The 24,603-nt window shown below is 43.7% G+C and overlaps 1 protein-coding gene and 1 pseudogene across 1 annotated transcript in view; one reads left to right on the plus strand and one right to left on the minus strand.

Annotated features, from left to right (window-relative positions):
- The first annotated feature begins 1,244 nt into the window (after positions 1-1,244).
- On the plus strand, positions 1,245-1,362 carry LOC126210998 (5S ribosomal RNA; annotated as a pseudogene).
- A 2,925-nt stretch (positions 1,363-4,287) lies between these two features.
- Positions 4,288-24,603, minus strand: part of LOC126210314 (brachyurin-like) — a 124,844-nt gene continuing 104,528 nt past the window's right edge. Inside the window, exons 5-6 of the mRNA XM_049939511.1 lie at positions 18,822-18,958; positions 4,288-4,563 (exon numbers count right to left, since the gene is read on the minus strand). Coding sequence (XP_049795468.1) covers positions 4,390-4,563; positions 18,822-18,958 — 311 coding nt within the window. The 3' untranslated portion in view covers positions 4,288-4,389. The remainder of the gene's footprint in view (positions 4,564-18,821; positions 18,959-24,603) is intronic.

Genomic DNA, 24,603 nt, shown 5'->3' on the forward strand with positions numbered 1-24,603 from the left:
GAACTACTTAAACCTAACTAACCTAAGGACAGCACACAACACCCAGCCATCACGAGGCAGAGAAAATCCCTGACCCCGCCGGGAATCGAACCCGGGAACCCGGGCGTGGGAAGCGAGAACGCTACCGCACGACCACGAGATGCGGGCGTAAGTTTAATAAACATAACAGATACACATAAGAATAATATATTCTTCTTCACTATTTATAACAGTGTGCCAACGCTGGGTTAACGTTTCGATTCTGCGGCTGTAGAAATCGGGTGGTTTTGAGACGAAAAACTCATCGAGTCGTGTTCGGAGCGCATTTTCATCCGCAAAGGAAGTTCCTTGAACGTTAATCGATAGAGAGCGTAAAAGCTGAAAATCTGAAGACGCAAGACCAAGGGAGTAAGGTGGGTGCAGAATGATTTCCCAATCAATCTCCCGCGTAGCGTCTTTTGTAACGCAGTCTTCCTGGTCGTTGTTCTCGGATTGCGCCTGCAAGACGTCTCAAATGGTTCAAATGGCTCTGAGCACTATGGGACTCAACTGCTGAGGTCATTAGTCCCCTAGAACTTAGAACTAGTTAAACCTAACTAACCTATGGACATCACAAACATCCATGCCCGAGGCAGGATTCGAACCTGCGACCGTAGCGGCCTTGCGGTTCCAGACTGCAGCGCCTTTAACCGCACGGCCACTTCGACCGGCCAAGACGTCTCAGTTGTTGACAACAAATCAGTAGTGATGGTTACAACTCAGGAAAGGAAATTGTAGCACACCACATGCCGTGGTTCCACCAACTGCTTAACATTATTTTTTGTGGATGAGTGCAGATCTTTGGACGGGGAGTTGCTTATTTGCGCCGGCCGCGGTGGTCTCGCGGTTCTAGGCGCGCAGTCCGGAACCGTGCGACTGCTACGGTCGCAGGTTCGAATCCTGCCTCGGGCATGGATGTGTGTGATGTCCTTAGGTTAGTTAGGTTTAAGTAGTTCTAAGTTCTAGGGGACCAATGACCACAGCAGTTGAGTCCCATAGTGCTCAGAGCCATTTGAACCATTTGAACCATTTGAACCATTTGCTTATTTGTTTGGGCTCAACCATACCCTTCTTTTCCTTATGTTACGATAAAGGCACAATTTCTCGTCTCTAGTAACGATGCAGGATAGCAATGGTCGAAGCTGATCATGAGCCAGTTGACAACGAGCAAGCGAGATGCACATAAGGCCACCGGATGATTTTTGTTACCCACTGTCTCCAAATTGGGTAACGGCCTTGCCGCAGTGGATACACCGGTTCCCGTAAGATCACCGAAGTTAAGCGCTGTCGTGCGTGGCCGGCACTGGGATGGGTGACCATCCGGGCCACCATGCACTGTTGCCATTTTTCGGGGTGCACTCAGCCTCGTGATGCCAATTGAGGAGCTACTCGACCGAATAGTAGTGGCTCCGGTCAAAGAAAACCATCATAACGACTGGGAGAGCGGTGTGCTGACCACACGCCCCTCCTATTCGCATCCTCAACTGAGGATGACACGGCGGTCGGATGGTCCCGATGGACCACTTGTGACCTGATGATGGAGTGCTGCTACTGTCTCGAAATTGCAAAATGACAAAATTTCAACTCAAATAACAACAGCGAACTACAAATAAAAAATCACAATCGATAAACAAGCGTGTACCAACCATGATGCGTCACCAACGCACCCGAATTTTGAACATCCATCACTGCATGCAAATGTCGCGTGTTAGTGGAATGATCACATTTCATCACATCTGCCACTTCTCGAGTACACTGACGTGCATCATTTGGGATTACTGCTTTTAAACGATCTTCATAAAATCCCGAAGGTCTTTCTGAGCGCGGAGGGTTACTAATGTCACACCGGGCCTCCTTAAAACGAGGTTCTTGCCGTGCTCTTACCAAAGACATCATCCCCATATATGGGGTAGACGTTTCTGGTTGTCACCACTCTATCTAACTCATACAGAAGAATAGGTCGGAAATGTTCCGGTTTGTCCACTTGGCACTCCATATTCCAGCGTCCACAGCTCCACCCACTGTCTCCAAATTACAAAATGACAAAATTTCAACTAATATGACAACAACGAACTACAAATAAAAAATCACAATCGATAAACATGCGTATACCAACCATAATACCAACATGCAAAACAATAGCGCTAGGATATTTTTGCACCAACCTAATATGTTTAATATCCAGGATACTCATTGTTAAAACAGTTAAAAACTATGGAAAAGATGCCACTGTAATGTGAAAGTATAGGTAGTTGCCAAACGTAGAGCCAGTGATTACAACAGCTCTTTTAATTGAGAACAATATTATCTGATTTATTCTCATATAGGGGAGAGGTGACCGAAAATATCGGAAATAAATAATAGCATTGAAAAGGTTTTAATTAAAATTTTCGATATACATAAACTCTCGTCAGAATAACTCCCGCAGCAAAGCAACGTTTCAGGGAAATCAAAGAGTTTTAACGCGGTTGTTTTTGTTTATAAATTCCACTATATAACCCATGTGCGGGACTGTCAGTTCTCTTGTTTTGTTTTCTGCGTCCTGAATAACTCCACGTAGCTGCGGCGTGCGATATATGCTACGGAAGGGATCAGGGCACGTTTGTTAAATTGCAAGATAATCTTTTATAGTTAATTTGTACGGGACAGACTTTTGCCTTAAGGTCATGGACTAAGAATATCTGAGGCATTGTGTGCGCGAGAAAAAGTAGCGCTCAGTATTGAATTCTATAACATACCGAATAACCGATAATAGCATCTGTGGACTACACGAAGGGACGTTAAATTGAATATAAGAACGGAATTGGACAATAAGCTTTGTGCAAGTAAGAGCGTACGGAGTTTGAATGTCTGTAACGAAGAATAGTAATGGACGATAGTCCTTGCTCTAATATCTTTGAGTGACGAACTAAAAAAATCACGGACATTTTAGTTGCCGTAATTGCTGAGAGTAATTTTAGAATCAACCCTCTTTTTCTCTCTATACAAACGCAGTCATTCATAGTCATTTAATTATTATTTAATGTTGTTAATAAAAAACTAAAGTGATTTCCATAATAGCGTGTGTATTAGTCAACGATAATCATATACAAGCTGCAAACTGTATCTCTGGATGCCGGAAGATTCGATTATGAAATATTACTAAGCGTAAATTGTGACTTAAAACCTATTTAACATTTCATTTCCAATCGGACAGAAATAATAAGAAATCAGAAACAGCGTGGATACGTAGTAACGTCGGAAATAGGAAGTTGAAGTAATAACTAACATCAAAAATGGTTCAAATGGCTCTGAGCACTATGGGACTTAACGTCTGAGGTCATCAGTCCCCTAGAACTTAGAACTACTTAAACCTAACGGACTGAAGCGCCTAGAACCGCTCGGCCACAGCGGCCGATAACTACACTACTGGCCATTAAAATTGCTACACCAAGAAGAAATATAGATGATAAACGGGTATTCATTGGACAAATATATTATACTAAAACTGACATGTGATTACGTTTTCACGGCCGGGCGGGGTGGCTGAGCTGTTCTAGGCGCTAAAGTCTGGAACCGCGCGACCGCTACGGCCGCAGGTTGGAATCCTGACTCGGGCATGGGTGTGTGTGATGTCCTTAGGTTAGTGCTCTGAAAAGCTAATCATTTGAATATCTCAGCATCTTCTTCCTGTCCGTTAAATTTCGCGTCTGTAGCACGTCAACTTCGTGCTGTAGCAGTTTTAATGGTCAGTAGTGTAGCATGCAAAGACGTTATTAACTATCTTGTCTTTGGTGACGTAGCAAAAAATTAAGGGTGATCGACTGTGCAAAAATTCAACATTAATTATTATTATGAAATTCCGAAATTTAGTCGCTGTTACAGTGAAGATGTTTGTGGCTGCTCCATCTGATGCGTAGATATAACGAAAAGTCGGGCATATACAGTAGATGCCGGCCGGAGTAGCCGAGCGGTTCTAGGCGCTACAGTCTGGAACCACGCGACTGTTGCAATCGCAGGTTCGAATCCTGCCTCGGGCATGGATGTGTGTGATGTCCTTAGGTTAGTTAGGTTTAAGAAGTTCTAAGTTCTAGGGGGCTGATGACCTCAGCAGTTAAGTCCCATAGTGCTCAGAGCCATTTGAACCATTTATGCAGTAGATAACAACATCAACATCTTACGTCAGAGAAGGCGACGACAACAGATCATTGGAAGGCGGCTACATGCTACATCAGAAAATAATACATCACTTTATTAAAGTTGAAGTCACTTTATTGTTGTGAAGAGACGATCACTTATACAACAGAGTAGTGTATGTTAGCGTATTACGACATATCATAAATAAAAGAGATGGTGGCAGAGCGGAGCTGCGTCGCAGACAGCAGCAGCTGCTCATTTGGCACTGATGCCGGCGGTCGTGGTGATCCAGTCGAGCACGGACGTGACCCTGGTGTAGGCAGCCGGCGCCCCGGCTGTGCCGCAACCCCCGTCCGGAACAAAGCTGGTCACGCCGATCGCCTTGTAACCTTCTCCGCTCTTGATAACAAGAGCGCTGCCGTAGTCACCCTGAAATGTAGACACTTATTATACTACAGACATCTAATACACTTATACTGCACATACTGAGCAAGATGAAGATGAAATGGGAGATATGATACTGTGTGAAGAGTTTGACAGAGCACTGAAAGACCTGAGTCGAAACAAGGCCCCGGGAGTAGACAACATTCCATTAGAACTACTGACAGCCTTGGGAGAGCCAGTCCTGACAAAACTCTACCATCTGGTGAGCAAAATATATGAGACAGGCGAAATTCCCTCAGACTTCAAGAAGAATATAGTAATTCCAATCCCAAAGAAAGCAGGTGTTGACAGATGTGAAAATTACCGAACTACCAGTTTAATAAGTTACAGCTACAAAATACTAACGCGGATTCTTTACAGACGACTGGAAAAACTGGTAGAAGCCGACCTCGGAGAAGATCAGTTTGGATTCCGTAGAAATGTTGGAACACATGAGGCAATACTGACCCTAGAAGAAAGAATAAGGAAAGGCAAACCTACGTTTCTAGCATTTGTAGACTTAGAAAAAGCTTTTGACAATGTTGACTGGAATACTCTCTTTCAAATTCTGAAGGCGGCAGGGGTAAAATACAGCGAGCGAAAGGCTATTCACAATTTGTACAGAAAGCAGTTGGCAGTTATAAGAGTCGAAGGGCATGAAAGGGAAGCAGTGGTTGGGAAGGGAGTGAGACAGAGTTGTAACCTCTCCATGATGCTATTCAATTTGTATATAGAGCAAGCAGTAAAGAAAACAAAAGAAAAGTTCGGAGTAGGCCTTAAAATCCATGGAGAAGAAATAAAAACTTTGAGGTTTGCCGATGACATTGTAATTATGTCAGAGACAGCAAAGGACTTGGAAGAGCAGTTGAACGGAATGGACAGTGTCCCGAAAGGAGGGTATAAGATGAATATCAACAAAAGCAAATCGAGGATAATGGAATGTAGTCGAATTAAGTCGGGTGATGCTGAGGGAATTAGATTAGGAAATGAGTCGCTTAAGGTAGTAAAGGAGTCTTGCTGTTTGGGGGGCAAAATAACTGATGACGGTCGAAGTAGAAAGGATATAAAATGTATACTAGCAATGGCAAGGAAAGCGTTTCTGAAGAAGAGAAATTTGTTAACATCGAGTATAGATTTAAGTGTCAGGAAGTCCTTTCTGAAAATATTTGTATCGAGTGTAGCCATGTATGGAAGTCAAACGTGGACGATGAATAGTTTAGACAAAAGAGAATACAAGCTTTCGAAATGCGGTGCTACAGAATAATGCTGAAGATTAGATGGGTAGATCACATAACTAATGAGGAAGTATTGAATAGAGTTGGGGAGAAGAGGAGTTTGTGGCACAACTTGACTAGAAGAAGGGATCGGTTGGTAGGGCATATTCTGAGGCATCAAGGGATCACCAATTTAGTATTAGGGGGCATCGTGGAGGATAAAAATCGTAGAGGGAGACCAAGAGATGAATACACTAAGCAGATTCAGAAGGAGATTGGCTGCAGTAGGTACTGGGAGATGAAGAAGCTTGCACAGGATAGAGTAGCATGGAGAGCTGCATCAAACCAGTCTCAGGACTGAAGACAACAACAACAACAACTGAGAAAGGTTACGAACTACACTCATGCTCGTAAATTGAGGATAATTGCAGGATGTGGTGCCACACAACGTGGCACTACACACAACTGTCGCTAATAGCATAGGCACATAGGTAATACACACGACACACATCTGTAAGTCCACAGTATTGGTGATAAATTGAGAAAACCGTCCCGAAACACATGTGCTACAAAACGCCACTGTTTCCTGCGCATGTACCCCGACATCAGTACGGGATATGATCACCATTCCCATGTACACAGGCCGCACGACGGGTTGGCATACTCGGGATCAGGTGATCGAGCAGCTGCCGGGGTATAGCCTCCCACCATTGCACCAGTGCCTGTCGGAGCTCCTGAAGCGTCCTAGGGGTTTGAAGACGTGCAGCGATACGTCGACCGAGAGCATCCCAGACGTGCTCGATGGACTTTAGGTCTGGAGAACAGGCAGGCCACTCCATTCGCCTGATATCTTCACGACAGCAGCTCGGAGGGGCCGTACAAATAAAAAATGTTCAAATGTGTGTGACATCTTATGGGACTTAACTGCTAAGGTCATCAGTCCCTGAGCTTACACACTGTTTAACCTAAATTATCCTAAGGACAAACACACACTCCCATGCCCGAGGGAGGACTCGAACCTCCGCCGGGACCAGCCGCACAGTCCATGACTGCAGCGCCTTACACCGCTCGGCTAATCTCGTGCGGAGGAGGGACCGTACGTTATCATCCATCTGGAGGAAGGTGGGACCCACTGCACCCCTGAAAAGGCGGGCATACTGGTGCAAAATGACGTACCGATACACATGACCTGTTACAGTTCCTCTGTCAAAGACATGCAGGGGTGTAAGTGCACCAAACATAATCCCACCCCACACCATCAAACCACGACCTCTATACAGGTCCCTTTCAAGGCATTAAGGGGTTGGTATCTGGATCCTGGTTCACGCCAATTGAAAACCCAACAAGAATCACTGTTCAGACTATACCTGGGCTCGTCCGTGAACATAACCTGGGACCACTGTTCCAGTGACCATGTACTGTGTTCTTGACAGAAAGCTTTACGGGCTCTCCTGTGACTAGGGGTCAGTGGAATGCACCTTGCAGGTCTCAGGGCGAATAAACCACGTCTGTTCAGTCGTCTGTAGACTGTGTGTCTGGAGACGACTGTTCCAGTGGCTGCGGTGAGGTCCCGAGCAAGGCTACCTGCAGTACTCCGTGGCCGTCTGCTGGCACTGACGGTGAGATATCGGTCTTCTTGTGGTGTTTTACAGTGTGGACGTCACGTACTGTGGCGCCTGGACACGTTTCCTGTCTGCTGGAATCGTTGCCATAATCTTGAGATCACACTTTGTGGCACACTTACGGCATCTTTCTCAATGAGTGCACCTCTTAAGATTTCCCTACATTTCTGTTACACTATTTAGTCAGTCAAATAAGCCTGTGACCATTCACACTGTCTATTATTCTGTGCTCTTGATGATTCATATTATTGAAACATAATATGAATCCCGTAAGAGTGGTGTTCAAATATGGGACGTATAAGTGATGTGTATGCAATAGATTTTGTGGACAATCTGACGTTTGCTAGTATTGTAGCAATGAATCATAGCTTCCCATTAACTTTACCTACAACTTACAGGCACATTGCAACACAAATTTCTACGTCTATACTCTCCAAACCACTGTCAAAGGCGTGGCAGAGAATACGTTCCACTGTAGCAATGTTTGGGCTTTCCCTGTTTCATTGACGAATGGCGTAAGGGAAGAAGGAATGAATAATAAATCCCTGTGTGCGCCCTGTAGTTACTCTAATCTTGTCATTGAGATTTCTGCGGGAGTGGACGGTTGTAGTACAGTCCTGGAGTCGCCACATAAGTTGGTTTTGCAAACTTTCTAAGTAGGCAGTCACTGTATAGTTTGCGTCTATCTTCAAGAGTATAACAGTTAAGTTCCTTCAGCATCTCTGCGACACTCTCCCGCGGGTCAAACAAACCTGTGACCATTCGTGCCGCCCTTCCATGTCTCCGTTAAGTGTCCTTTGTTAGTCCTATTTGTTACGGGTCCCACATATTTGAGCAATATTCTAGAATCTCTATCGTAGAGAGATTGCATCTCCACAGTAATTTACCAATGAACTGCCGTCTACCACCTACCTAAGCTACGACTTAGCCTGCGTGATCGTTCAATTTCATATTCCTACGATTTTTTACACCCAAGTATTTGTATGAGTTGACAGACTTCAACTCTGACTCATTGATATTGTAGTCACGGGATATTACTTTTTTGTTCAGTGCCGTGCACAGTTTCACATTTCTGAAGTGAGTTTACAATCATTTCACAACTTTGAAATCTTATCGAGGTATGACTGAATACTTGAGCACCTTTCTTCGTTATAGATGACAGCATCATCTGGTAAAAGTCATTGACGCCGTTAATATTCAACACGAACAGCCAGGGTCCCAACACTATTCCGTGGGGCACATCCGAAGTTACTTCTATATCTGCTGAAGACTCTCCCTCCAAGATAACATGCTGTGTTTTGCCCACCAAGGTATCATCAATCCAGTCACAAACCTTGCTTGGTAACCCAGATGATGGATGATGGTACTTTTGATAATAAGTGCAGATGTGAAACTGGCTCATATAGTTTTCGGAAGTCAAGTATACTGCATCTACCCGACTGTCTTATCTGTTGTTGTTGTTGTGGTCTTCAGTCCTGAGACTGGTTTCATGCAGCTCTCCATGCTACTCTATCCTGTGCCAGCTTCTTCATCTCCCAGTACCTACTGCAACCTACATCCTTCTGAATCTGCTTAGTGTATTCATCTCTTGGTCTCCCTCTACGATTTTTACCCTCCACGCTGCCCTCCAATACTAAATTGGTGATCCCTTGATGCCTCAGAACATGTCCTACCAACCGATCCCTTCTTCTGGTCAAGTTGTGCCACAAACTTCTCTTCTCCCCAATTCTATTCAATACTTCCTCATTAGTTATGTGATCTACCCATCTAATCTTCAGCATTCTTCTGTAGCACCACATTTCGAAAGCTTCTATTCTCTTCTTGTCTAAACTATTTATCGTCCACGTTTCACTTCCATACATGGCCACTCTCCATACAAATACTTTCAGAAATGACTTCCTGACACTTAAATCTATACTCGATGTTAACAAATTTCTCTTCTTCAGAAACGCTTTCCTTGCCATTGCCAGTATACATTTTATATCCTCTCTACTTCGACCATCATCAGATATTTTGCTCCCCAAATAGCAAATCTCCTTTACTACTTTAAGTGTCTCATTTCCTAATCTAATTCCCTCAGCTCACCTGACTTAATTCGACTACATTCCATTATCCTCGTTTTGCTTTTGTTGATGTTTATCTTATATCCTCCTTTCAAGACGCTATCCATTCCATTCAACTGCTCTTCCAAGTCCTTTGCTGTCTTATCTATGGTTTACAATATGTCATGTGACAAAACTGCGTCCTGGGATTCACATGATCTGTGTTCTCAGTATCTGTGCTGGGTGGCATGGAGGAAGTCACTCTGTTCGAGATATCCCCCTTCATTTGAGCTCAGAATATGTTCTAAGATGCTACAAAAAGTCGAGTTCAGCGATATCAGATAATAGTTATGAATCGCTTCTACTACCCTTTTTGTAGACAGGTGTGACCTGTGCTTTCTTCCAACTACTGGACACAGTGTGAGTGATCTGCTGTAGATTATTGGTATCAGAGAGGCTAACTCTGCCACATATTCGCTAAAGAATGTGACAGGGATTTCACCAGGCTCTGGAGCTTTGTTCAGTTTTAACGAATTCATCTGTTTCTCAACACCACTGATACTATTATCTATCTCATTTATGTTTTCAATGGTACGAGAATTAAGTTAGGGCAATACTCCTGGGATTTCCTCTGTAAAGGAACATTTGAAAACAGAGCTACGCAATTCTGCTTTCGCTTTGGTATTCTGAATTTCAGTTCCAGTATCTTCCAAGAGCAACTGGACACTAGCTTTGGTGCCAGCAACAGCCTTAATGTACGACCAGAATTTCTTTGGGTTTTGTGAAAGATAATTTGACAATATTCTGCTACGGTAGTCATTTAAGGCTTGACGCATTGTTCTCTTGGCTGCCAAATGTGTTTCGTTCTGCCTCTCTCTCCACCTTTGGCCACTTTGTTTTATACCTATTATGCAGTAGCCTCTGTTTCTTTAGAACTTTGTTTACAGTGGCAGGGTACCATTAAGGCTTCCTCCCTTTCAAGAACTGTTTCACTAGGTACATATCCATCCAGTGCATCGTCAACTATTCTTTAAAACTTGAGCCTTAGTTCATCTATGTCCTTCTGTCCTGTGCTGAGAGTTTAACCCCACTACTGCCTTTAATTTAGTTAATCGAACATAAAAATCTTCCTACATGTATTATCTGCCCTTTGCACTTTGCTAATCATTGTTGCTACAACTCCCTGATGGTCACTGATACCAGTTTCAATCCTCAGAGAGATCAGGTCTATTTATTGACTTAAGACACATTATATTTCCACCGGGAATTGGATGCCGAACTACCTGTTCTAGGTAGTTTTCAGAAAAGACATTTAAAACGTTTCGCCGGATGTATTGTCATGCCCACCACTGACAAAACTATCATTATCATCGTTGATTGTTGGATGATTAAAGCCTCCTCCGATGATTACAGTGTGGTTGGGGAACTTACATACTACCGATGTGAGGTTTTCCCTAAAGTTTTCCGTAGCATGAAGAAGTGAGTCTGGGGCCCGGCAGAAGAATTACCATTTTATGCCCCCACCAGATACTGACTCTTGTTCAATCAATATCGCATGTAACTTCGATTCCTATCTCGAAGGATTTCATTTCCTTGGCTACTTGTATGGTGCTCCCAAGCACATCACTTATGCAGTGGCTCAGTATGTGTAGGGGTTGGAAGGATCTCTTATAGATGACGTCGCCAGCTGTATCTGCATGTAGCGAGTGGCAAATGCTGCAAGCAGCAGTAGACATCAGAAGAAGCTTACGGTTGCCTATCGCACGTCATCACAGCCAACAGTAATGAGATTTCTTTAATTTTGTAAAACGACAAGGCCAGTTAATTTAATTTTCTCCAGTAGCTGACATTCCCCAGTAGCTGACATTAGCCAGTAGCATTACAGGGACACAGAGGGAGGTGGAGAGCGGTGGGGAGGCTATTCAGCAGTATCATGCTTCTGTATTTCCACACACACACACTGAAATCAACCATATGCGTAGCAGAAAGGTGTCACTACTTTCAGTGCAGAATGACCTGGACTTCATTCCAGTAACATTGCAAATTTTTCTGAGGTGGGAAGGTCTAGTACAGGGTTTCTTATTCACTCTCACAAGCGAAATGGTTTCAAATTAAAATTCGTGCAGTACCAAGACGTATCCACTGAATCGCTCATGCTGCAGCTTGGCTTTCATTATAAATGAGAATGCTTTGTTATCTGTTAGCTGTTGGTTAAATAGTAACAGAAATTATTAAATACATACTGTACTGCTAGCACCTCCTTCCGTGTGACATAGTACTTTTCCTTCCACTATGTCAAGATGATGCTGGCGAATATTATTGTTCTTTCCACTATCTTTCTCGGTTCTTCATCTACTTGACACACCATGTTAAATACCTTGTCGGCTTTGGGTGGGCTGTTGTTGTTGTTGTTGTGGTCTTCAGTCCTGAGACTGGTTTGATGCAGCTCTCCATGCTACTCTATCCTGAGCCAGCTTCTTCATCTCCCAGTACCTACTGCAACCTACATCCTTCTGAATCTGCTTAGTGTATTCATCTCTTGGTCTCCCTCTACGATTTTTACCCTCCACGCTGCCCTCCAATGCTAAATTTGTGATCCCTTGATGCCTCAAAACATGTCCTACCAACCGATCCCTTCTTCTAGTCAAGTTGTGCCACAAACTTCTCTTCTCCCCAATCCTATTCAATACCTCCTCATTAGTTATGTGATCTACCCATCTAATCTTCAGCATTCTTCTGTAGCACCACATTTCGAAATCTTCTATTCTTTTCTTGTCCAAATTATTTATCGTCCATGTTTCACTTCCATACATGGCTACACTCCATTCAAATACTTTCAGAAACGACTTCCTGACACTTAAATCTATACTCGATGTTAACAAATTTCTCTTCTTGATTAACGCTTTCCTTCCCATTGCCAGTCTACATTTTATATCCTCTCTACTTCGACCATCATCGGTTATTTTACTCCCTAAATAGCAAAACTCCTTTACTACTTTAAGTGTCTCATTTCCTAATCTAATTCCCTCAGCATCACCCGTTTTAATTTGACTGCATTCCATTATCCTCGTTTTGCTTTTGTTGATGTTCATTTTATATCCTCCTTTCAAGACACTATCCATTCCGTTCAACTGCTCTTCCAAGTCCTTTGCTGTCTCTGACATAATTACAATGTCATCGGCGACCCTCAAAGTTTTTACTTCTTCTCCACGAATTTCAATACCTACTCCGAATTTTTCTTTTGTTTCATTTACTGCTTGCTCAATATACAGACTGAATAACATAGGGGAGAGGCTACAACCCTGTCTCACTCCTTTCCCAACCACTGCTTCCCTTTCATGCCCCTCGACTCTTATAACTGCCATCTGGTTTCTGTACAAATTGTAAATAGCCTTTCGCTCCCTGTATTTTACCCCTGCCACCTTCAGAATTTGAAAGAGAGTATTCCAGTTAACTTTGTCAAAAGCTTTCTCTAAGTCTACAAATGCTAGAAACGTAGGTTTGCCTTTTCTTAATCTTTCTTCTAAGATAAGTCGTAAGGTCAGTATTGCCTCACCTGTTCCAACATTTCTACGGAATCCAAACTGATCTTCCCCGAGGTCGGCTTCTACCAGTTTTTCCATTCGTCTGTAAAGAATTCGCGTTAGTATTTTGCAGCTGTGACTTATTAAACTGATAGTTCGGTAATTTTCACATCTGTCAACACCTGCGCCCGCATCTCGTGGTCGTGCGGTAGCGTTCTCGCTTCCCACGCCCGGGTTCCCGGGTTCGATTCCCGGCGGGGTCAGGGATTTTCTCTGCCTCGTGCTGGCTGGGTGTTGTGTGCTGTCCTTAGGTTAGTTAGGTTTAAGTAGTTCTAAGTTCTAGGGGACTGATGACCATAGATGTTAAGTCCCATAGTGCTCAGAGCCATTTGAACCATTTTCAACACCTGCTTTCTTTGGGATTGGAATTATTATATTCTTCTTGAAGTCTGAGGGTATTTCGCCTGTCTCATACATCATGCTCACCAGATGGTAGAGTTTTGTCAGGACTGGCTCTCCCGAGGCCATCAGTAGTTCTAATGGAATGTTGTCTACTCCCGGGGCCTTTTTTCGACTTAGGTCTTTCAGTGCTCTGTCAAACTCTTCACGCAGTATCTTATCTCCCATTTCGTCTTCATCTACATCCTCTTCCATTTCCATAATATTGTCCTCAAGTACATCGCCCTTGTATAAACCCTCTATATACTCCTTCCACCTTTCTGCCTTCCCTTCTTTGCTTAGAACTGGGTTTCCATCTGAGCTCTTGATATTCATACAAGTGGTTCTCTTCTCTCCAAAGGTCTCTTTAATTTTCCTGTTGACAGTATCTATTTTACCCCTAGTGAGACAAGCCTCTACATCCTTACATTTGTCCTCTAGCCATCCCTGATTAGCCATTTTGCACTTCCTGTCAATCTCATTTTTGGGACGTTTGTATTCCTTTTTGCCTGCTTCATTTACTGCATTTTTATATTTTCTCCTTTCATCAATTAAATTCAATATTTCTTCTGTTACCCAAGGATTTCTATTAGCCCTCGTCTTTTTGCCTACTTGATCGTCTGCTGCCTTCACTACTTCATCCCTCAGAGCTACCCATTCTTCTTCTACTGTATTTCTTTCCCCCATTCCTGTCAATTGTTCCCTTATGCTCTCCCTGAAACTCTCTACAACCTCTGGTTCTTTCAGTTTATCCAGGTCCCATCTCCTTAAATTCCCACCTTTTTGCAGTTTCTTCAGTTTCAATCTGCAGTTCATAACCAATAGATTGTGGTCAGAATCCACATCTGCCCCAGGAAATGTCTTACAATTTAAAACCTGGTTCCTAAATCTCTGTCTTACCATTATATAATCTATCTGATACCTTTTAGTATCTCCAGGATTCTTCCAGGTATACAACCTTCTTTTATGATTCTTGAACCAAGTGTTAGCTATGATTAAGCTATGCTCTGTACAAAATTCTACAAGGCGGCTTCCTCTTTCATTCCTTCCCCCCAATCCATATTCACCTACTATGTTTCCTTCTCTCCCTTTTCCTACTGACGAATTCCAGTCACCCATGACTATTAAATTTTCGTCTCCCTTCACTACCTGAATAATTTCTTTTATCTCGTCATATATTTCATCTATTTCTTCATCATCTGCAGAGCTAGTTGGCATATAAACTTGTACTACTGTAGTATGCATGGGCTTTGTGTCTATCTTGTCCACAATAATGCGTTCACTATGCTGTTTGTAGTAGCTAACCCACACTCCAATTTTTTTATTCATTATTAAACCTACTCCTGCATTACCCCCATTTGATTTTGTATTTATAACCCTGTAATCACCTGACCAAAAGTCTTGTTCCTCCTGCCACCGAACTTAACTAATTTCCACTATATCTAACTTTAACCTATCCATTTCCCTTTTTAAATTTTCTAACCTACCTGCCCGATTAAGGGATCTGACATTCCACGCTCCGATTCATAGAACGCCAGTTTTGTTTCTCCTGATAACGACGTCCTCCTGAGTAGTCCCCGCCCGGAGATCCGAATGGGGGACTATTTTACCTCCGGAATATTTTACCCAAGAGGACGCCATCATCATTTAATCATACAGTAGAGCTGCATGTCCTCGGGAAAAATTTCGGCTGTAGTTTCCCCTTGCTTTCAGCCATTCGCAGTACCAGCACAGCAAGGCCGTTTTGGTTAATGTTACAAGGCCACATCAGTCAATCATCCAGACTGTTGCCCCTGCAACTACTGAAAAGGCTGCTGCCCCTCTTCAGGAACCACATGTTAGTCTGGCCTCTCAACAGATACCCCTCCGTTGTGGTTGCACCTATGGTACGGCCATCTGTATCGCTGAGGCACGCAAGCCTCCCCACCAACGTCAAGGTCCATGGTTCATGGGGGGTTGGGTGGGCTATGATCTCCAAATTGTTCAACCTTCTCTTCCTCTTTCGAAACCTGTATTTGTATTCTTTAGCTCATTGTCAATTTTTTTCCCTTCAGTAATCATATAGTGTCTCATAGTTCAGAGTTTGTTGATTTTCAAAATGGTGGTAGTAATAGTTAATACCCGAGAAACTCTTCAATTGCTTTTGGTATGTAGATATGGGTAAGTTATTAACTGGTTGTAGCTTCTATGGGTTGAGCCTAATCTCTTCTAACATAACGACATGTCCTCAAAATTTGATTTACCGTCGTCGATAATCATATTTGCTTAAATATATATTAACTCCAGCTTATTAGAATATTTCTTATTATCCGTTCTTGGCTCAAATGGCTCTGAGCACTATGGGACTTAACTTCTAAGGTCATCAGTCCCCTAGAACTTAGAACTACTTAAACCTAACTAACCTAAGGAGATCACACACATCCATGCCCGAGGCAGGATTCGAACCTGCGACCGTAGCAGTCACCCGGTTACGGATTGAAGTGCCTAGAAACGCTCGGCCACTGCGGCCGGCCCATCTTCCTTCCTGCATCTAGTTTGCATAACTTAAAATTCTGTTCAGTGTCCGTCCTGACGCCGGCCGCTGTGGCCGAGCGGTTCTAGGCGCTTCAGTCCGGAACCGGGCGACTGCTACGGTCACAGGTTCGAATCCTGCCTCGGGCATGATGGATGTGTGTGATGTCCTTAGGCTAGTTAAGTTTAAGTAGTTCTAAGTCTAGGAGAGTGATGACCTCAGATGCTCCCATAGTGGTTCAAAATGGTTCAAATAGCTCTGAGCACTGTGGGACTTAACTTCTGAGGTCATCAGTCCCCTAGGAAACTACTTAAACCTAACTAACCTAAGGACATCACACACATCCATGCCCGAGGCAGGATTCGAACCTGCGACCGTAGCGGTCGCGTGGTTCCAGACTGTAGCGCCTAGAACCGCTAGGCCATAAGTCCCATAGTGCTTAGAGCCATTTGAACCATTTTGAACCGTCCTGACATGTCTTTTTTTGACTTCGACCATCTTTGATACGATGCACTGGATTTCCCTTCATGACATTGGACACTAATTTACTCACAGGACACTTGCAAAATATATTTCTCCTTCTACTGAACAATGCCTACAGAAGCAATGCTACATCCACCGTAATGCTTTGCCTATACTTACAAGTTTATTTGCCTCAGATTACAGTTCGCTTCACTGCTGTGGTTGATGTGATGTTGATCGTCTCATACCACGGAAGTGTGTGTGAGGTCACGGTGTTTGTTCTTTCACTTGTTTTTCAGGTCTTCTGCACATGTCTGAAACTATTGTCAATTATGCTTGCAGTTTATACCCTATTGTTACCGTGCGTAGTTCAGTACAGCTCCTTTCCGTGATAGTCGTAATTTGAGCTATATTACTACCCAGCTAGTCCCTGGCGAGTGAACAACAGTTCACGTCCGACACATAGAATACTCTTTTATCTACATGCTCATGATGTATCTGTAACAGCCATCAACTTCGTAATTACACATGATCAGTATCTGTTATAAAACATAACACGATGCATGTAAACTTGGCATAGTGGTTCTCATCAATGAAAGTTCTTAACTAATGCCCCATACCCATGCTTCTGCAAATTCACACTGAGGGGTTGTCACTCTGAAGAAGCCACTACTTTTATAGTCTCAATTATTTCACCGACAACAGCTTCGACATGTAGCACATTCTCCTGTAGGTCATTAATCCACGAGAATTCCAGAAAGTAACTTTAGTTCTACTTCCACTTTAAAGATAACACCCGTTCCATCTGTTTAACCCTGATATATGTAATTATTAATGAAGAACCAATCCACTTCTTAATACAAATCTTGCTCTCAACCGTACCTTTAACTTTTACTACGATCGATCCCCAACAATACAGTCTAATGAACACTTCTAGCAAACACTTCTAGCTCCCGTCACTGACCTACTCACATACCCGCTCAGAACGTACTGAAATGATTATGTAGTGACTCGGCAATGCTGTAGCTACCATGTCATTGGCCAGAAGGAATTAAGCCAAAGCGAACGAATGTAGAAGACACAGTACTCCTACATAGTGTGGAATGCCTGTGGTGAGGTTTTTAGTGTGAAGCTTGGAAGCCAGGTGGGAGACATAGGAATTTGCTTGTGCATGAGTGTGTGTGTGTGTTTGTTTGTGTATGTGTAAGTGTATGTGTATGTGTAGAGACAAAGAGGCAAACCGTCATCTTCACACCTGTTGCCAAGAAATTCTGCTGTCTTGGGCACTGTGCATCACGAGTGTCACCATCATTACAGAGAGCGTAATGAAGTGCACCGAAGAAGTCAAATGAAAAATCTGTAATGACTAACAGCCAGGAAAGTGGTCCTGAGATAATAATTAATGCAGTGGACATTTTATTTTTTCTTTCTAAACTTTACTCTTTGACGGAAAAATATTAATTGCGTAAGGATAGCCTTTCTAAGTGCTCACTGCAGTAAGTCGCTACATGATCTAAAATACATCAGCGTTATGGAAATCAAACGATTGTATTAGTATCTGTTTATGTTCCTCAAGCTGATGCACCTAGTCCTCTTATGTCTTAATGATTACAAATGCCAAATTGATATATGAAATTTTATAATTAATTTAGTATCGCAAAATAAGGGAGAAAGTGTCACAGATATGATTCACGAATTGAGGTGGCTGTAGTTAAAACAAAGGCGTTTATCGCTGCGGCAAAATCTTCTCATGAAATTTAAGTCACCAACTTTCTCCTCAGAGTGTGAAAATATTTTGCTGGCTCCCGCCTCGTGGGGAAAAGTTATCGTGATAATAACATAAGAGAAATCAGAGCTCGCTCGAAAAGATTTAAGTGTTCGTTTATCCCGAACGCTGCTCGAGAGTGAAACGGTAGAGAAGTAGCTTGAAGGTGGTTTGATGAACCCTCTGCCTGGCACTCAGATGCGAATAGCAGAGTAGTCATGTGAATGTAGGTGTAGGTACAGCAGTGGACATTTGTATGTTCCAAAAGGTGTGGCTATACATAATACTGTCACCACCTAAATCGCTTGCCAGTGTGGATATCAACATAAACATCGATCAGAACTGTTAGGGAAGAAATGGATATGACGATTTCACCCTCCTGCAGCTTTGATACATTGACATCTGCTGACAGTAACATATTGACAACAAGTGGAAAACTCAGGAGACTGTCAGTCCTGGCTAGATTACTTGATACGTTGACAGGCTATCAGTGAATGCAAGCAGACCGTGTGATAGAGCTACCAATAGCAAATTCTGTTAATTCGATGAAATGAACTGTAAATACATTAATTAATTAACTGTAAATAGCACCTACTATTTCGCTACAAGCACAGAGTCTGAAAAGCCACACATTAAGAAGTTGTTAAGGGCTAAGTGGTCAAGACGAATCACATTTTCTACTCACAGGACACATGCCAGTATACTCGTTTCCGGCACACAGCGTGCTTCCAATAATGCGGCCCGGCTCATAGTACTGCGTACACGCCGAGTTGGGAATAACCGTCACCTCGGTCCATTGAAGAACCTCTGGACAGCAAGTCGCTGTAACGAAAAGAATTTTATTATGTCGTCTTCGTATCTCTTTACCAATGTGAACATCCAGTTACAGCACCCTCCAGCACCAACATAATATAAATAAATAATATCAATTCCAAAGCATTTGCACTGTAGGGATATCTGAGTAATGAACAGCGAAAAACAGAAATACAAAATTGTTGAGGCTTTCGTGGGCACTTGTTGACAAACTGCCTATTGGCTTCTGTCTCGGGTTCTTCGGCCGACGTTCATCTAATGATTTTTCTGACGTTTCGCCAGCACGAGTGGCTGGCATTGTCAGAGCTTCACCCTCCATTGCCGGTGGTGAACTGGAGCCGAGCTCGCGGGCGCAGACTATATGTACCTGGCGCGCCAACGTCCGAGGGCTTCTCCGCGGTCATTTCCGGTACGGTTCTCCTCTTGCTACCTGCGACGGTCGTTCGCTGCAGTACGGGAAGCCAGGATCCGTTGACCTTAAGGCTTTCCTCTTTCTTGTTCAAACTGTTCGCGTGTTTTTGTATTTCTACAGCTTCTCTGAACAAGCGCGTGTGATAGTGGTTCTCGACACGGAAGTTCTGGCTGTAGAGAACCACTATCACACGCGCTTGTTCAGAGAAGCTGTAGAAATACAAAAACACGCGAACAGTTTGAACAAGAAAGAGGAAAGCCTTAAGGTCAACGGATCCTGGCTTCCCGTACTGCAGCGAACGACCGTCGCAGGTAGCAAGAGGAGAACCGCACCGGAAATGACCGCGGAGAAGCCCTCGGACGTTGGCGCGCCAGGTACATATAGTCTGCGCCCGCGAGCTCGGCTCCAGTTCACCACCGGCAATGGAGGGTGAAGCTTTGACAATGCCAGCCACTCGTGCTGGCGAAACGTCAGAAAAATCATTAGATGAACGTCGGCCGAAGAACCTGAGACAGAAGCCAATAGGCAGTTTGTGAAAAACAGAAAAATAATCTTTGCAATAATTTGTGAATGCCGTTGTGTTAATTACCTAGCTCCATTTGCCCAAATATTTCATTATGATAGAGACTGAATCAGTTTCGATGTGGTGAATCCATCACAAGTTGGTGTACAAGGTGACATATAGGCTGTTGTCATATCAACGATGAGCACAGAGAAACAGATTAAACTTTATTATCAGGTATACACATATTAGTCTTCAGAAAAACATTTCACACCGGTGAAACTTACCTAAACTGAAGAAAGAGATTAAAATTTTAATACTTTTGACTCTATACTTAATTTGTTTTAACCCAAAATTCATCAGTGTTGTAAAAGAAACCTTTCAAACAAAACTGAAGTAGTTTTTCATAGCACTTGACGTCTGCTGATAAGTGTCATAGATTATTGTGACTGTGTGACGTTCTTCTTCCATGCCTAAGTAGAGCTTTGTTGAAGAATATTAAAGTAAATAATTTTTATGTACTGTGTTTTTGAATATTACCTTATTATTTATAGCCAGTCTTATTAATAATTACGTGTGCTGGTAAATCCCTGTTTCTATGTAGAGAATCGATCAAAAATCATAACGACTGAATTACTGTCATTGTCCATTTCGACCCCGCTCCCATTGCCAAGAAGGAAGGTGGACTCAAGGCACTGCAGAAAAAATAAACTTACGAAGATGTTCTAGAAAAATTGGTGGAGATCACGGGAAAAATCTGATAGAGCCTTGTGTGTTAGGATGAATGGACAAGTAAAAACGACAATTTTCAAAAGGAAAAATGAAATGTGAGAGGAGAAATGCGAGGAAATCAATCGATGCATAGGGGGCACACAAGTGGTGGCAGCATGGAAAATGGTTGCAGGGCTGAGAAAGGAAGTGAAAGAAAGAGGAAACCTGCTGATTATGTGTCTGGTAGAGTGGAACAAGCATTTTAAAAGCCTACTAACAGAAGAAAGGAGAGAATACAAGGAAGTAAAGTGGAAGATGTGGGAGAACCAAAGAGATGAAAAGGCAGAGAAAATAACTACGGAAGAGGTGCAGAAGACAGCTACACAAATGAAAACTGGGAAAAACAATGGCCAGTTTGTACACCAATAGAATTAGCAAAGTGTGGCGCAAGCATTCTCTATGAATACACAAGCAAGTTCTTTAATAAATGTGTGTAACATAGGAAGGAAATTCCAGCAGAGTGGAACTAATCGTATCTAAGCCCCAGTACATAAAAAATGAGGCAAGAAAGTGTGTAGAAATTATCATGGCATAAACATCGCAATCCCAATTCTCATGCTGTGTGGATAGATTTTAAAAGCAAGAATGGAGAAGTTTACAAATAAGGTGGAAGATCTATGTGGGTTTGCAAAAACTGAGTGATGTGTAGATAACATTTTTACCATAAGATACATCATTGAGAAGAGATTGGAGAGAAGTTTAAGTAGTCATTTGGTCTGCATAGATCTTGAGAAAGTATATGGCACTTTGTCACTAAAGCCATTGTTAGAGGATCCAACGTAGTTGGCAGCGCACCGCGGCGGTTTCACCATGTGAGCCGAGTTGACGCGAATTAAGCCGAGTTGGACCGAAGCCCCGTGCAAACATGCTCTGCACCTCGCGTTACACGCACGCGGTTTTCCGTGCGTGAGAGGCCATGCTCTGGAATTTCCTCGCCCTTCAGCGGCAACTAACTGCGGGTTGCCGGTCACACGCCACCCGCCGCCTCACATCAAATGCCATCCTAACGGACCCGGGCGCCCCCCTGTGGGTCCATTTACCAACTCTCATTTTCTTGTTTGAAGCTCTGGTATTTATTTTGCGTTTAGGTATTGGATTTTCCGAGCTTGAAATTTATGAACGTTGTGTAAGCGCTCTAAAATAAAGTCATAATTGGAAAAAGTTTAACATTTGCGTCATACTGTTCGCTTTGCGTTAAATAGAGAGGTGAAGGGTCCGTTAACAACTCCAATCCTATGTTGGTTCAAATGGCTCTGAGCACTATGGGACTCAACTGCTGAGGTCATTAGTCCCCTAGAACTTAGAACTAGTTAAACCTAACTAACCTAAGGACATCACACACATCCATGCCCGAAGCAGGATTCGAACCTGCGACCGTAGCGGTCTCGCGGTTCCAGACTACAGCGCCAGAACCGCGCGGCCACTTCGGCCGGCCCAATCCTATGTACTGCATGTCAGGTGTACGGCATCGGGCGCAACACGTCAGGGAAGGATTTCCTTCTATCAAGAAAGAAAGTTCTGGCATAAATTTATTTCTAGCATTCAGTAAGTCACGATAACTGGCTTACACTAGGGTCACAAAAGTCATGGGATAGCGACATGAACACGTACAAACGGCCGTAGTTTCGCGTAAACAACGTATAAAAGGGCAATATATTGGCGGGGCTTTCATACACTATGTGATCAAAACCATCCGGACACCTGGCTGAAAATGACTTACAAGTTCGTAGTGCCCTCCATTCGGTATGGTGTTGGCCCACCCTAAGCCTTGATGACAGCTTCCACCCTCGAAGGTATACGTCCAATCAGGTACTGGAAGGTTTCTTTGGGAATGGCAGCCCATTCTACACAGAGTGCTGCACTGAGGAGAGGTATCGATGTCGGTCGGTGACGCCTCGCACGAAGTCGGCGTTCCATCTCTGCAGGCCAGGCCATTACAGGGATGTTATTGCCGGCGAAACACGTCAGCACATGTCGTGCATTATGAACAGGTGCTAGATTGTGTTGAAAGATGCAGTCGCCTTCCCGGAATTGCTCTTCATCAGCGGGAAGCAAGAAGGTGCTTAAAACATCAATGTAGCCCTGTGCTGTGATAGGGCCACGGAAAACAGCAAGTGGTGCAAGTCCCCTCCACGAAAAACATGACCAAACCATAACACCACAGCCTCCGAATTGTACTGTTGGCACTACACACGCTGGCAGATGACGTTCACCGGATATTCGCCATACCGACACCCTGCCATCGAACCGCCACATTGTGTACTGTGATTCGTCACTCCAAAAACGTTTTTCCACTGTTCAATCGTCCAGTGTTTACACTGCTAACACCAAGCGAGGCGTCGTTTGCCATTTACCGGCATGATGTGTGGCTTATGAGCAGTTCCTCGACCATGAAATCCAAGTTTTCTCAACTCCCGCCTAACTGTCACAGTACTTGAAGTGGATCCTGATGCAGTTTGGAAATCCTGTGTGACGATCTGCATAGATGTCTGCCTATTACACACTACGACCCTCTTCAAATGTCGGCTGTCTCTGTCAGTCAACAGACGAGTTCGGCCTGTACGCTGTTGCGCTGAACGTGTCCCCCCACGTTTCCACTTCACTGTCACATTGTAAACAGTGAACGTAGGGATGTTTAGGAGTGTGGACATCACGCGTACAGACGTATCACACAAGTGACACCCAATCACCTGACGGCGTTCGAAGTCAGTGAGTTCCGAGGAGCGCCCCATTCTGCACTCTCACGACGTCTAATGACTACTGAGATCACTGATATGGAGTACCTGGCAGTAGGTGGCCGCACAATGCACCAAATATCAAAAATGTGTGTTCTGGGTGTTTCTGCAGATACTTTCGATCACATAGTGTATGTATTCAGGTGATTCAAGTGATATGATGTCTGATGTGATTATAGCTTCACGACGGGAATTAACAGATTTTGCACGCGGAATGGTAGTTACAGCATGAGACATTCGATTTGGATAATCGTTCGGGAATTTTATATTCCGAAATCCACAGTGTCAAGAGTCAGCCAGTAATACCAAATTTTAGACACGACGTCTCACCACGAGCAACACAGTGGTCGATGACGGCGTTTCACTTAACTACCGAGAGCAGCGGAGTTTGAAACGCTGGGAGGAACAACCGCAGAAACCAAAGTGGGACTATGACGAACGTATCCGTTACGACAGTGCGGCGAAATTAGGCGTTAATGGGCTGTGGCAGCAGAGGACCCACGTCAGTGCCTTTGCTTACAGAACGCCAACGGCTGTAGCGCCTCTCCTCGTGATCACAACGGTTGGACCCTAGGCTACTGGAAAACCGCTGCCTCGCCAGATGAGTCGCGATTTGAGTCAGCTGGCGGTAGGGTCCGAGTGTGGCGCACAGACCACGAAGCTACGGACCCAAGTTGTCAACGTGGCTCTGAGAAAGCTGATGGTGGCTTCGTAATGGACTGGGCTGTGTTTACATGGAATGGACTGGGTCACCTGGTTCAACTGGATCGATCATTGACTGGAAATCGCTATGTTCGATTACCTGGACACCAATTGCAGCCACTCATATTCCCAAACGACAATGAAATTTTGATGGATGACTATTCACCGTGACACCAGGCCACAAATGTTCGTGATTGCTTCGAAGAACGTTCTGGACAGTTCGAGCAACTGACATGGGACGTAATCGACAAGTCAGTTCGTGCACAAATTCTTGCATCAGCAACACTTGTTCGGTTACCTGGAGACTATTTCCAGCCACTCATGTTCCCAAACGACAATGAAATTTTGATGGATAATTATTCACAGTGACACCAGGCCACAAATGTTCGTGATTGGTTTGAAGAACGTTCTGGACAGTTCGAGCAACTGATTTGGCCACTCATATAGTCCGACATGGGACGTAATCGACAGGTCAGTTAGTGCACAAATTCTTGCATCAGCAACACTTTCACAGTTATGGATGGCTATAGCG

Source organism: Schistocerca nitens, chromosome 10 (genome assembly GCF_023898315.1).
Source record: "Schistocerca nitens isolate TAMUIC-IGC-003100 chromosome 10, iqSchNite1.1, whole genome shotgun sequence".
Taxonomy (NCBI): Eukaryota; Metazoa; Arthropoda; class Insecta; order Orthoptera; family Acrididae; genus Schistocerca; species Schistocerca nitens.